General features: G+C 45.0%; 1 protein-coding gene across 3 annotated transcripts in view; it reads right to left on the reverse strand.

Moving 5' to 3' along the window:
• The window catches only part of SEPTIN3 (septin 3), a 169,653-nt gene that overhangs the window by 16,918 nt on the left and 137,517 nt on the right, over positions 1-15,218 (reverse strand). For 2 of the 3 annotated variants that reach the window (XM_083156654.1, XM_083156656.1), the window contains 2 exons: positions 13,856-13,955; positions 9,870-9,921 (listed from right to left, as the gene is read on the reverse strand). In XM_083156654.1, the coding sequence (XP_083012780.1) occupies positions 9,870-9,921; positions 13,856-13,955 (152 nt within the window). The remainder of the gene's footprint in view (positions 1-9,869; positions 9,922-13,855; positions 13,956-15,218) is intronic. The other variant, XM_083156655.1, reaches the window with a different exon arrangement.

A 15,218-nucleotide genomic window follows, 5' to 3' on the forward strand; every position in this document is an offset into this window, starting at 1 on the left:
TTCCGGACAGGTGGTTGTGGACTGCGGGATGCTAGGCTTTGCCTGTAGCCGCCATGGCTGAAAGGGCGAGTTAGGCCCGCCCAAGCTCCAGTGCAGCCAGGTGTTAGGTGGGGACAAGCCCACAACGACCGCCAAGGATAGGTCCAAGAGGACAATCTGACTAAACTAATAACCCAGACTAAATAGGATAAGTACAAGTCCCTGAAGTGACACAAGTATGGAAAATAATAATGAAAATACTGCGACTCCGTCACAACCAAAACAACAGTCAAGCGACCCTGTCGCAACCAAACACCAGGCGACCTCGTCGCACACAGACAGGTTGTTCCTAGCACAACTTAAAGGGGAACAACCGCACATAAATAAACTGGAGGAATAATGCCCAACCTCCTCTTGGGCAACTGACATGCACCACAGTGCAACCTAACCGTAGCCTAAGACTACTCACAACACCGGGCATAAGATGGAAGGTAGTGGTTCCCAGATGTTTGGGAGTCAGCAGACTCAAGCAGGAAAGGTAGCAGCAGCACATCCCAGGAAGAATCCTGCATAAGGGACAGGATGACTGGACCCAGACTGCAGCAAGACAAGAGACTTGACAGAACAAGACAATCCAGACCAGGAAATTGCAAACCAAGAAACAGGAAGCTATCACTGGCTCTGCATTGCTAGGAAGAATGCCTTAAGAAGGACTCAGGTGATTAGCACACCTGTGACATCTCCAGCCAACCTGCCAGCAGGAATAATGAGCTCATTATCAATCAGCCTTGTGAATAAATCAAGACTCCAGAAGATTTGAGCTGCAATGGCACAGACTGACCTCCGGAGGCCACCAAAGAGTCAAATGTCAAACACAAACTAAACAGAACACAAAACTGAACTGAACCATACTAATGGTTCCTAACAATGAGGACATGAGTTTAGATTAGAGGAAAGAAAATTTGTTTCCCTTAGAAGAGAACATTTTTTACAGTAAGGGCAGCCAAATTATGGAACGCTGGAGATGTGGTGTCGGCAGACACAATGAATACATTTAAAATAAGGTTGGAGAAACGTCTATTGGATAAAAACATACATGCAATAATCGTAATCTGTCCTTAAATATATCAGTATACACTACATATAACAAAGAATGAAGCTAATACACCAAGGTTGAACTGGATGGACATATGTATTTTATTCAGCCTTAAATACTATGTTACTATGTAACTATAACCGGCATCAGGTACAGATGTAGCTGCCCTCAGTATTGCCAAGTGCTCACTAGATCCCCCTAGCTGGTGAGCGCTGGCGGAGGGTGGCAGCAAGTGGTCCAGCAGATAGGGATGTGTGAGAGGCTCACTCGCTCGTGCGTCCAATTGCTGAGAATGGAAGTGCAAGCGGCTCGTATGTGTGCCCCATTCTGTCGCACGGCGCCGGCTAGCAGCCAGCTATCCTTTTGCCAGGAGCCACTCTAATGAGATCGGCTCCATCTTTAAAGGGCAGGCTGGATTATATACTGTAGATAGCAAGTTCCAATTAGGATAACTGGGAAAGGACAAGCCTCTTAATACCTAGATTAACTGCAGCTGACACAAAAGTAAAGGGCTAATTATGTAGCAGCTGAGACTGCTCACAGAACACCTACAGGACCTAGGCTGCAGTTACCCAGACCCACCAGAGGTGGCTCGTAACACTCTGCTAGCTACCATCCAGGGTCTGGGTCCATAGCAAGGAACCAGTGGAAATGAGCCAACTCTAAATCGATGTGATACATACTGTATAAAGCAGAAGTGGTTTCAGGTTCAGCTTGAGGAAGCCTGGTGGTGGAAGCAAGCCAAGTAGCCACTGCACAGGGGGTAGAGTCAGTGACAGACTGTTACTTTTGTTAAGAGAAATTGCCTATCACATCAGATCCAGTGGGATAAAACAAATCTGTGAATGCTTGCCACAGGCAGTGAGGTGCAGCCAGTCACAGATGTTGGAGCATTTTCATTCACCAAATTCCAAGTTGAGCTTTCATCTGGACTGTTTTATATCTCCAAGCTCTGCCTCCTTTAATAGCAGCCATGTTTCTCAACAGCAGGATATTAATTCCAATGTCCAGGAGGGCAGAATACAAACCCTAACCCTAACTAGGGTGATCCCCTAGTGCCTTTGACATTGTGGATCACCCTCTCCTCCTCCACACACTCCAAAACATTGGCCTCTCTGGCACAGTCTTCAACTGGTTTTCCTCTTACCTCTTCAACCGTTCCTTCTCAGTCTCTGCCTCTGGCTCCACCTCACCACCTTCCATCCTTCCTGTTGGGGTCCCTCAGGGTTCCGTCCTTGGCCCCCTTCTGTTCTCTCTGTACACCTCCTCTCTGGGTGCACTCATTAACTCCTTTGGCTTCCAATATCACCTCTATGCGGATGACACCCAAATCTATCTCTCCTTTCCTGATCTGTCCCCCACTGTTTTCTCTCAAGTTTCCAACTGCCTCTCTGCCATCTCCACCTGGATGTCTGAGCGATTTCTGAAGCTGAATATGGACAAAACCGAACTTATTATCTTTCCCCCACCCAGAGCTATGCCCCCTACTAATATCTCTATCACTGTTAACAACACCATCGTCTCCCCCGTTCCCCAACTCCGCTGCATGGGTGTCACTCTTGACTCCTCCCTCTCCTTTGCACCCCACATCAAAGCCCTGGCCCATTCTTGCCGGTTCCAGTTACGCAACATTGCTTGCATCAGGCCCTTTCTCTCACAGAGTGCAACTAAGCTGATCATCCACTCACTGGTCATCTCACGGTTCGACTACTGCAATGTTCTCCTCACTGGCCTCGCTCAATCCCAACTGTCTCCTCTCCAATCTGTCCTCAATGCTGCAGCCAGGCTTATCTTCCTCTCCCGTCGCTCTAATTCTGCCACTCCCCTTCAACAAAATCTGCACTGGCTTCCATTCCCCTAGAGAATCCTCTTCAAACACCTCACACTCACACACAGGGCCATCTCTAATTCCATTGCTCCATATATCTATAACCTCATCTCCATTCATACACCCTCCCACCCTCTACGGTCGGCTGACGACTGTCGTCTCTCCTCCTCCCTGATCACGGCTTCCCATGCTAGAGTACAGGACTTTGCCCGTGCTGCACTCCTTCAGTGGAATGCACTCCCTCGCTCCATTAGACTCTCCCCGACCTTGCAAAGCTTCAAACGGGCACTGAAAACTCACCTATTCACCAAAGCATACCCGTCCACTGCATAAACCAGCTGGTTCTCTGACCCCTTGCCTTTTTACATCCTGCTATCTAACCACCACCCACTAGCGTGCACCTCTTGTAATCTGTCTGTCTCCCCTTCCTACTAGATTGTAAGCTCCTCTAAACAGGGCCCTCTTCCCTCCTGTTGTCAAAGCCCACTTCTCTTCACATTTCACTCACAGCTCTCCTATACTCCAACACTCAGTGACCATCTTTGTCCGCATACTCCTCTCCATCATTGGCATCAAGCCTCTAGTTGTATGTTGATTGAGTCCTCCCTACTTACATTTAAGCTGTAATGTGTATTGATCTGTGGCGCTCTTTATTTGCACTGTATTTTTGTTATTTATTCAATGTTATGCCAAGCTTTGTCTCCCTGTATTGTTCCTTTGTACGGCGCTGCGAAACACTTGTGGCGTCTTATAAATAAAATTATAGTAATAATAATAATAATAATAATAATAATGCATTGATTTTTTTCAGGCTTGGTTCTCACGACACCACGCAGTTCACATTTTCCTGGTCACGCAGCAGGTACACAGATTTATTAATTACTCACATTTTAAAATATCCACAAGTGGAGCTAACTAGGGATGCAAAATCAGGCGATATTTTTTTCAATTCCAGGACTCAATTTTAGGATTGAAAAAATATCAAAATATTACATCCTTTCGGGATTGAAAAATGCTTTATCTTGGGATTGTCTTCCACAATAAAATAATGCCCTCCCCCCCCCCCCCCCAAACTGGCCACCCTGCACATTTACTCACGTGGCGGGTGGGAAGTGCATCGATGCGGGAGTGCAGCGAGGAGCAGCGCAGTGCAGCCGGGAGCTGTGCGGTGAGGCCGGAAGTGCGGCCAGAATGCTGACCCCATAACCTCTGAACATGTCACAGCTGGGGACTGGAGCAGCCAGGCAGCATCTGAGCGGGTTATCACAAAAATTCCAGGACTGGAAACTCCAATCCCTGTATTCAAATCCCTATAATTTTAGGGCCAAATCCCTGGACCACGCTGACCCCGATCCTGGTACTGGCCCTCCTAGAGGTAATTATTTTACATGTGTTTCTGTGAGAGAGTGAGATAGAGAGATGTACATATTGTATTTAGAAACAAGGGCACTCCAAGGTGACTTTAAAATTAAACCTTATGGAAAGTACGTTTTGGTCCAGAACAGGTTCAGGAACCCAGATGATGTCCTATTTAATTAGAGGTTCAGGAACTGAGTCCCTGCTGGTTCCTGCTGAAAAATAGCACTGTGTACTGTATATATCAGCTGACATACTGTAAAAGAAGCAAGTTTATAGATAAAAAACTTTTATATAAGTTAATGGTGGCCAGCCCATATAACAAAAAAATCCTTATATCCTAAACAAATATTCACAGTACATAAACTAAAAACAAACAAAATCTACAAAACAAAAAATGTCTAAATATATATAAAGCAATTAGTAAATATATACAATTGTCTCAATGTAAAGGTCCCCATACACAGTCCGTTCGTGGCGAATCCGTTTTGTACTTTGAGATGCGCGCTTCAGCGACAGCTCATCGTACAGTACAAAAAGTGCTGCACATACCATCGCATCGCATGTACAATGCATGCACCAGGCATGCGATGCGATGCGTGCTTTACAAGTACAAAACGGATCCGCTAAACGGACCGTGTATGGGGACCTTAAGGGTGGATCTGGATGACATGAGGTCCTCATTTAGCCAGCATTGGTGTAAGCAGGACGGATGATGTAATGGTTAGCATTACTGCCTCACAGCACTGAGGTCATGGGTGCTATTCCCACAACGGCTCTAACTGTGCAGAGTTTGTATATTCTCCCCGTGCTTGCGTGGGTTTCCTCCCACAATCCAAAAATATACTGGTAGGTTAATTGGCTCCCAACAAAATGAACCCTAGAATGTCTGTGTGTGCTTGTACATGTGGTAGGGAATATAGATTGTAAGCTCCACTGGGGCAGGGACTGATGTGAATGTTCAACTACAGTATACTCTGTAAAGTGCTGCGGAATATGTGTGTGCTATATAAGAAACTGTTAATAAATATATAAACTTGAATGATGTCCACAAAAGATATACATTTTTCTGTTTTGCAATGTAAACAATAGTTGATGAGCACTATACCTATACGGTAAGGTGACTGCGCACCCATTCTCAGTTAGATTCCATCTATGTGTCCCTGTGGATGTATTGATAGGTGAGCGCTAGTGGGCCAAGGGAGGGCATTGATGCCACAGAGTGCTGGGATGGCCAGATGATATCCCCGACACAGCCCCATAAGTGTTCACTCCCAGCAGCAGGCAGCTTGTGTGAAACCACAGCAGTCACAGGTGCTCCGGACTTGATCCTCTTGGCATAAATCAGATGGAATAATGCAGGCGGTGCTCAGACAATAATCGGTCAGCAGTGTTCAGGTATCCCTTGATTCTCTAATGCATTTCATTCCTGACGGGAACTTTATCAAAAATTGCTTCTTTGATAAATTTCCCATCAGGAACGAAACGCGTGCACATACCTGCAGTAATCCAAGATTGGGTGCAAGGACCACATGTTTTGTTGAAGGCAAAACCACACACCCATTTGCATGAAGATGATACTGAAGGCCTATAGAGGAGTGGACAAGGAAGACTGTGAAGAGTATGGTGAAATTGTAAAGACGCTTTTTCAGTTATGTTTTATCACTCCTGAGTCCTATATAAAAAAACTATTGGGGGGATCCGAAATCACCACATTGGATATACTGATTGGCCTGATTTGCCAAGAGCAGTTGTATTGTATGTGTGCCCCAGAGATTAAAAAGTGGGTTTCAGACTAGGAGTCACAAAACCTAAAGATGGTTCCCAAAAGATTCTAGGATACTCTGGGGATTCAATCACCATAGTTAGCCCCCACCTTATTGATTCTGCTGCAGTTATTTCTATAAAAAGCATTAACATAAATGCAAATAGATGACACAAAATATTACCTCCAGATAGAATCACAATGGGGAGTTAAAGCGTATGTGCCATATAATAAGATATCTAATGTGCCAATACGAATAGGAATTTTGTGATGAAGACAGTGGGGGAAATTTACTTACAAAAATACCCCTGGATTTGGTATGCATAATACTGCCTACACATATTTTCGTCATTCACTATGCTGAAAATATGCCAATTCGTATTCATGGCACATTCATATTCGTAATTACGAATACGAATGCTTATGCCACCGAAAGAATACAAGTAGGTAGGATACTATGTATTCTGGTAATATTGGTTTCAGTATCGCGCTCTACCCTCTAGGTTGTTTATTGGTGCAGCAAATCTGGGTCTTGTCCAAAGACCTGATAACATAGATATTGTATTGGGGGTAGAAATGCTCAATCCTTGGTTTCTGATGTGTGTGGTTACTTGTTTGTAATAGAGTATAAATAGAGTATAAATATACTGTGAGGCTGGTGTGGGAAAACAAATGATCTTTATTATCACTGGTGCAATTAAGATAAAGAGTCTCTTAATGAAGGGTGAAATGGGGGTGGTCAGCCTGCTGGTGGGCGTCACTGGGGCCAGAGGTGTACTGTGGATCTCACTGTTGTGTCTTCCACAGGCTCTGGTATGCGTGTCAGCCTCCCTGTGTCGACCTGGGTAGGGTGGGGGACCAGTGGGGACTCCGTGCGGGTGGGGGGCACTGGGGTACCGCTGGTGGGGGGTAGGGGGAAAGTCTGTGATGAACACTTGTGGTGTGGGGTGGAACGCTTGAACTGGGGGTTCACTGGCTGGAGTCTCAGTCCGTACAGGTGTACACGTTCCTGGTGGTCAAGGCAAGTGCTGGGTGGTACCGGGGGCTGGCGTCTCTAACCCTTCGGTGGTGCACCTACAAATCTACCCCTCGCACAAGACCTACCCGCAGGGGGGCCAGTGCCTCCGCCAAAGGCCAAAAACCCCCCAAGGGGAGCAGGACTTAATATTCAACCTGTCCGCAACACCCCTTTCTGAATCTGAGATGTGCCTCCTGAGTAAAGGACTTTCTTTTGTCCCCACACACTCCCCCGACAAGTTCAAATGGAAAGTGGACACTTTCAAGTTCCAGCGGACGCTGAAGCTTAGAGAATTCTTCGGCAAAACAGCCACTCATCCTGAAGCCGAACCCTTACCCTTGGCCATACAACGCCTGGGACCACCGTCCAGGTTTGACCCACACTCCACCAACGCATCTATCAAGACGTACTATCGTTTGCTGGACTGTGCCCTACCTGACCCACCCCCCCAGGTACACCCCAACTTGTCTGCTTCTGAGCGCACAGCTCTTGCTGAGCTCAGTAACAGAAGAGATATCATCATTAGAGGGGCTGACAAGGGTGGGGCCATAGTGGTCATGGACACCTGTATGTATATTGAAGAGTGTAATCGTTTACTCAATGATACCTACACATATTCTTTGTTGGCACAGGATCCCACCGGTGACTATAAAAAATCCCTGGACACTCTGTTGTCACGGGCAGTTAACAACAATATCATCACCAACTCTGTTTGTAAAAAGCTCACGGTGGAATACCCAGTGGTGCCCATTTTTTATACTATACCTAAGATCCATAAGGACACACGGCGCCCCCCTGGGAGACCCATCATCTCTGCCAGGGGGTCGCTGTGTGAGCCTATTTCTATTTTTCTTGATAGTTATTTACAACCTTGCATACAGGCATTACCCACCTATCTCAAGGACACCAATGCCCTGCTTGGTATCCTATCTAATTATGAGCATGTCGCCAAGGACACCATGTTAGCAACACTAGACGTGTCTAGCTTGTACACGTGTGTATACCACATTCAGATGGTCTCCGGGCAGTTGGTAACCTCATTACCAACAATCCATTAGACAACGGTCCGGACCCTGTGTTCTTTTTGGAGTTGTTGGAATACACCCTCAAGCATAATTTTTTCTTGTTTGATGGTAGGTTTTATTTGCAAAGGACGGGGTGTGCGATGGGTTCTGTCGCCCTGTCCTTTGCAAATGCCTACATGTGGGAGGTTGAGCAGGGTTTATTTTTGCGTGAGGAGCCCATACGCAGGCACTTAGATCTGTATACTCGATACATTGATGATCTGCTGATCATATGGAACGGGCCCCTCACTCCTTTAGAGGTTCTTATTACAGCACAGAATGCCTCCGACCATTGTTAGCGACATTAAATTGTCGCTAACATCTAGTCCACGGGAAATTCATTTCCTGGACGTGAACATCAGTATAGCGCAGGAGCAGATACACACTGCACTATACATTAAGCCTACTAATCGGAACACCATTCTCCGAAATAACAGCTTTCACCCCCGTTCCACTGTGGAAGGACTGCCGTATTCGCAGTTCCTGCGCATATGCAGAATAACCTCTGACCCCCAATTATGTTTACAGCAACTGGATGAAATGTTGCACAAGTTCGTACAAAGTAGGTACCCCAGGGCTAACCTCATCAAGGCCAAAGATAGAGCGCTGGCACAGGATAGATTGGCCATGATCACCAACAGCCAACCCAAAAAACCTCAAACCCCAGCGCTGCCCTGGGTCAATGAATACAGTACGTCCAACTTGACCACCACCAAACTTGCAAAACGTTGGTGGCCTATAATCACGTGCGATCCAGATCTAAAAAGTTTTAAAACCACCAGATTATTGCCAAGCTATAAACGCAGCGGTAATCTGAAAGATCGATTGGTAAAATTGGATATCACTGCATTTCATTCCCAGCCACCAGGCACCAGACAACAGGCCAATGGGTGCTACCGTTGCCTGGGATGCACTACGTGCAGTTCACTTACACCCAGCACAATTATACAACATCCCCACACTGGGCAAAAATTCAAAATACGCTAGCCCCTCACATGTGCATCCAAATTTATTGTATATGTGATTATCTGCCCCTGTGGCTTGTATTTTGTGGGGAAAACGGATTGTACTTTCAAGGTCAGAATGGCCCAACACCATACACCACATATGAAGCCGGCTGCCCCGATTGCATGGGAAGGGGGTAAGTTGATTGCCTCACTTTCGTGCTATATATGTGGTATATTGACACTGTATTCTTTGTATACAAAAAAAGTTCTTGAAAAAAGTCTGACCGACTGGAATGTCGAACTTGAACCCTTTGGTGGTCTGAGAGGTTTTTTTTAATTAGCCCTGTGAGTGCCGCCCATCTCCCTACATATAACTGGATCACTTCTGCACCCCGGAGGGCACCCGGGCAAGTAAACCTTCCCTAGCTGTGGAGTGCCTGCCAATTCGATATATATATATCTTAACCCTTTGAATGCCAACATTGCTGTGAGTGATCCTTAAAATATCCGCTAAAAAGGCCAGCATTGCTCGCAGCGACTTTTCTTTTAGTACAAGTAAATACAAATTCAGCAAGTCAATTAATTGTAGTTTAGTAAAATATTGCACCACAAAACAACAAAAAAAAGAACAGTCGCTGTAAGTGGTACTGGCATTTTTAACGGATGTCTTGAGGATCTCTCACAGCAATGTTGGCACTCAAAGGGTTAAACTTTACATGCAAGGGTTCCTGCACATTGCTTTTTAAAATGCATTAAACAGAACAACAAAAATCCTCTTATTGGCATGATATAAACATCTGTTATCAGAGAACTCACCTAATTACAAAGTCACGAAGAAGTGAGAACTCACAGTGTGCCAAGTTTTCAACTGAAATATATAAATAAAAAAAGTTTCACTTATATTTAAAATGGTAATAATAAAATCCATGATCACACTTTAGCCCAATAAAATACATACTGCACGGTAAGGTGATAAAAAGTATGTAATTGTTTTATTATTATTTATTTGCAGGTGTAACATTGATTACATTTATCATAATGATACTTCCTTCATCCATAACATTAATTAAAACCATTGTACAGACCTGAGCCATTGAAACAGCTCTTTCCTGCTAAGTGGACAAACAAGACCTTGGATGTTGTGCTGTGGAATCTGGCACTAAAATGTTAGCATCCCATTGTTTAGACTTTTTTAACACATTCCACAGATGATGAATCGTATTGGGATATGGGGAATTTGGACACTCGGTCATGTTCCTGAACTCTCTCATATTCCTCACACGATGCCTGAATTTTTTTTTTAGTTGTACCAGGGTTTATTATCCTGCAAAAAGAGGCCACTGACATTAGGGAATACTGACAGAATGGTGGAGGATTATATGGGTGACAGCATCCAAGTAGGCATGTCAGAGAGTCCATACCTGTACTGGCATCAAAATGAGCTATCAATTCTTACAGGAAGACCAGCGTCCACAAAGTACACACATACTTGTGGCGGTGGATTCCAGTGGGGATGAATTAACACTGTTAGGTGGATGATGATGTACATGACACTGAAGGGGTGAGGAATTGGTGGATGAGGAGGACGACATCTTGCCTAATCTTAGCCATTTTGTGCAGATTAATTGCCATCTTATTTTGTGGGGGCCCAAATGAACCAATAATTTCATCCGCAGTCATGTGGCCGACCCTGGGGCTGAAATGATTGGTTTGTTAAAGGGTGCCTGGCCTGTTTACACAACATAAATTACCAAGGACAAATCCATGTTGCAACTCTTTTTTTATTTTTGTGCATTATGTGCACTTTGGAGCCTAGATGGGCCACGCGTTTGTGCTGTCCACTTGTGTCACTTTGCATAGCCATCCAGCTACCTTGGTGCATCTTTTGGCCTAAAAACAATATTGTGAGATGTGAGGTGTTCAGAATAGACTGGAAATTAGTGAAAATTAATGTTATTGAGGTTAATAGTGTAGGAGAAAAAAAAATCTGCAATTTTTTTTAGTTTTTATGCCCCCCCCCCCCCCCCCCCAAAAAAAAAGGCACTTCTAGAAGTGCTTCATTGACAGGGGCTGCTGTAATTGGACAGCAGACACAACTGCTGTCCAACCACAGCAGCTAATGTCAACTATGCTTTTAGAAGCCATCACCGTACGTCACTGGTCGACATGGACATGTATAAGTGTTCTGTGGCCCCTTTGGTGAGTGTCACACTTGCTGGGGCATTCGCTCAATAGTGGGTGGGCATGGGGGGGGGAGCAGGGGATTATACATTGTTTAATGGGTGCGCTCATAGAAACACTGGGCTTACCACTGTGAACGCAGGTGTGTCTATGTCTGCTTGGGGTGGTTGGCTGATCTCTGGCCAAAATAAAAGTCAGTCTAGACTGACTTTTATTTGCAAAGGAAAAAAAAAATATTTGATGGTGAGCGACCATCGAATGATTCTTTTTCCATGCGGCCACATGCGAATGGATGTGTATGCAAACACATACGCTCACATACTAGTGAGTTCATTCAGATTGTAGAAAAAAATGTATTTAAACTGCAGCTGAAGATTTCTTGTATGGGGGTTATTTGCAGATCATCATCAGAGATATAGGGGTTTAAGTTTTAAGAACTTTTTTTGCATACAAAGAATACAGTGTCAATACACCACATATGAAGCCGGCTGCCCCGATTGCATGGTAAGGGGGTAAGTTGATTGCCTCACTTTCATGCTATATATGTGGTGTATTGACACTGTGGGCCTTATTTTGGTTCATTCTTTCTGACAAAATCCTTCTTAGATGGACAAAACCATGTGCACTGCAGGGGGGCAGATGTAACATGTGCAGAGAGAATTAGATTTGGGTGAGTTATTTTGTTTCTGTGCAGGGAAAATACTGACTGCATGATTTTACACTGCAATATAGATCTCACTTTGAAGAAAAACCCCACCCAAATCTAATTCTCTCTGCACAAGTTACATCTGCCCCACCCGCAGTGCCCATGGTTTTGTTCATCTAAGAAGGATTTTGTCAGAAAGAATGAACTAGAATAACCCCCATAGTAACAGACTCCTGTGAGCACCACTATGACAGTGGTATTGTTGTAAGTGTAGTATGTACATTAATTTGCACTGCTAAATAAATCTACAGTACATGTAAAATGTATGGACATTGGGATAGAGGGCTTTCCTGTTTGTGTAGGATGTTCTATAGCTGTTAGACATAAAACATTCACAGTTCGAAAATGGCTGAACTTTCCCAATAAAATACGTGTATAAACCAGAAATTGTGAGGTAGAAAAGAAAAACGTTTTAACAGTCTAGGGGCCGTCGGGGTGCATTAATGGCACATCGGCTCTGTGGGAGTGCCGATTCGCCAAACAGATGTGTACCTTCTCAACCTAAAGGCTAGACACAGCAAAATGGACTCATTTGTGACATACAGTAATTAAGGTTGAAAAAAACGTTAGTCCATTGAGTTCAACCTATTTGACTTCAGTAGGTCACGATAAGCTTTTCTTTGTGGGTCTGCATGGGTCTGTATGCTCCCACGATCCATAGGATTGCATAGTGTGTATGCTCATACAAACAGGACGTAGCTTGCCACAACAACTTGCAAGCGTAATTCCTCCAATGGCAGATAGGATGAGAGCAGCCACATTTGTATTTGTAGGAGGGCATAACATTTATAGTTTGCAGGAGGTCACCGAATACCCTAGCACCAGTTCTTTATTTTTACCTGAGGTCTGGATATTTTTGGAGGCTTATACTGTATGTAATCTACAGCTTTATGTAGCTTCCATTGATCATTTTTACTGACTCAGTAATATTCCTGTATAAGTTTTCTATATAGGTAAATAAGAGTGACTTTATTGTAAAATTATGTGAAGTTGTGATTTTTGTATTCTGTTTATCTGGCACACTCTTTTGTATGTGTTTTTGGTTACAGAAATAAACATAATTAAAATATTTATTTTACTGACTATTTGTGTACCTGGCTTTTTATTTGGGTTTGTAATAATATCTGGAAAACAAGGCCTGGTTCAGCATTGTAGTTTTGCAAAAATGTAGCATGTTGGAGGCCACAAAGCACAGGGCAAGACTGGGTCCCTCTCTGCAATGTTATGGCAAATTTATGGCAAATTTATCAATCGCTACAATTTGGGCATAGCTGCAAAGGCAGGGGCAGGCCAGCCATGTTTTGCTACACAGCGGCTGCATGTGATGTCAAGCAGCCAAAGCCACCCACCCTGCAAATGGTCTCGACATGCCTGGGTTGTACATACTGCACCCACCTAACGTCCTTCCCAAACTCTGCCCACTGCCAGCATTTAGACTGCGGCCTCCTTTAGCATCCTTAATAACTGTCTGCTGCAAGGTGGTGACCATTTTATTTAAAGGGAGCAGGATCATCAGGACCGTGGACGAATAGATCTGCAGTATGTGGGAGGGAATCTCTTGACAGTGAGCAAGGGAGTAAGGGTGCACCAGATATTTTCTAGCAGTGGTCGCCAAGTTTTTGTTTCGCCACTATCTGTATTCTCTGTATTGGGATGCTGAGGTTGGTCTTTTGACTGCTGGCATCCTGACCTCTGGGATATCGTATGTATCCCCTAGGAAGAAACAGTGACTGATGACTGATTTTGCTTCCGTTTTGATTTGTACCATACAAGTCACACTGCATTATTTATCGTTTGTACACTGACTGCAGCTGAGTTGTCCACTGAGTGTGTTTATCTGTCCTCATTTACTAGTGCTCTCATCTTACAAAATAGTATTCTAACAGGTTATATATTTTTACAGTATTTCTCTTACCTTCAACAATACCCCATGGAGTTTTACGTCCCAAAACTCTCTTTCCATTCACCTGATATTCTTTATCGCTTCCAACCACAGCAAACGGCATACTCTCCTGCTAAATGATAAAAAGATAAAGATTAAATATTTGACTACCAGATTGTTTGGTATGGACATCACATACCCTGATATTTCAATTCCCATACAGTACTGTATAAAAGATTTAGGCAGGTATGGAATAAATGCTGCAAAAATAGATGTGTTAATAGTAGGAGTGAGTGGGTTTAGATTCTGGGAATCCGAACACCGCAAGCAACCCCGATCTGAGCCCAAACCTGAGCACAGCTCAGACATTCCCGCCCAGTCTCGGAGATCAGAACAAGGCAAAATGTCATCATCCCGCATCAGATCCGGACAGTGTTTATAATTCCGGGCGGCTCGGAGGAAGGGTCCGTGTTACTGGTGGTCTGGTGTTGAGCATGTGGGGTAGCGACCTGGTGGAAGTGTCCTGTGTTTCTCTGCTGAATAGGTGCAGTCCTCTGTATGCTGTGCTTCATAGTGCTGGTGTCATGTCACTGTGCTGCCATATGTCCAGTCTTGTGGTACTGTGTGACCTGCTGCTGGTGTCCTGTGCTGCCATAAGGCAAGTCCCGTGGGGCTGTGCTGCCTAGTGCTGGTGTCCTGATCTGCCTAGTGCCGCCAGAAGTCCATTTGTGCTGCTGTATTAGTCCAGTCCAGTGAAACTGCTGCATAAGTCCAGTCCAGTGATACTACTGTATAAGACAAATGAAAGAAATAGGAACCCGCGCTTCCTAATGGGATATATGATGGCGAGTTGTGAGAATATCCAAAGTTCTCCTCCTTTATGGTCCTCAGTCCAAATTCACAACCTCTGGAATAAAACTCGCGGGGCTCACTGCGCTCGCCATGCTTCGGGCTTGGTGGCTCGCTGCGCTCGCCACGCTATATAAAATCATCTCTATGCCCACTTGCAGGGCCGGCGCTACCCACTCAGCAAGTCCTGCAAAGCAGGGAGGCGCAGTGCTGGATAGGCGCTCTGCTCTCCCTGCTCTGCTACAATACTGGACTGCTGTTGGCTGCCGCAGCCTGCGCCTGTCTGGCTATGACAGGCTGCAGCAGCATGAAGAGTGGGCAGCGCCTGGTCTGTTCTCCTCTACATCTAGTCGGGGCGGGACCCACAGGGAATACATCACCACCGCGGGGTTGTGGGTGGCCCGCTGAGCCTGGTAGCTGTGGAGTAGCCTGAGCTGCTGCTGCTGACAGGAGGTCAGTCTATGCTTTGTGCCTGTACATCGGGAGAGCAGAGAGCTGTCAGCCAGGGCTCTGCTGCTACTTCCTGGAAGAAGAAAGAAGAAAAAGG

The sequence above is a fragment of the Crinia signifera genome, chromosome 8 (genome assembly GCF_055691185.1).
Source record: "Crinia signifera chromosome 8, ASM5569118v1, whole genome shotgun sequence".
NCBI lineage: Eukaryota > Metazoa > Chordata > Amphibia > Anura > Myobatrachidae > Crinia > Crinia signifera.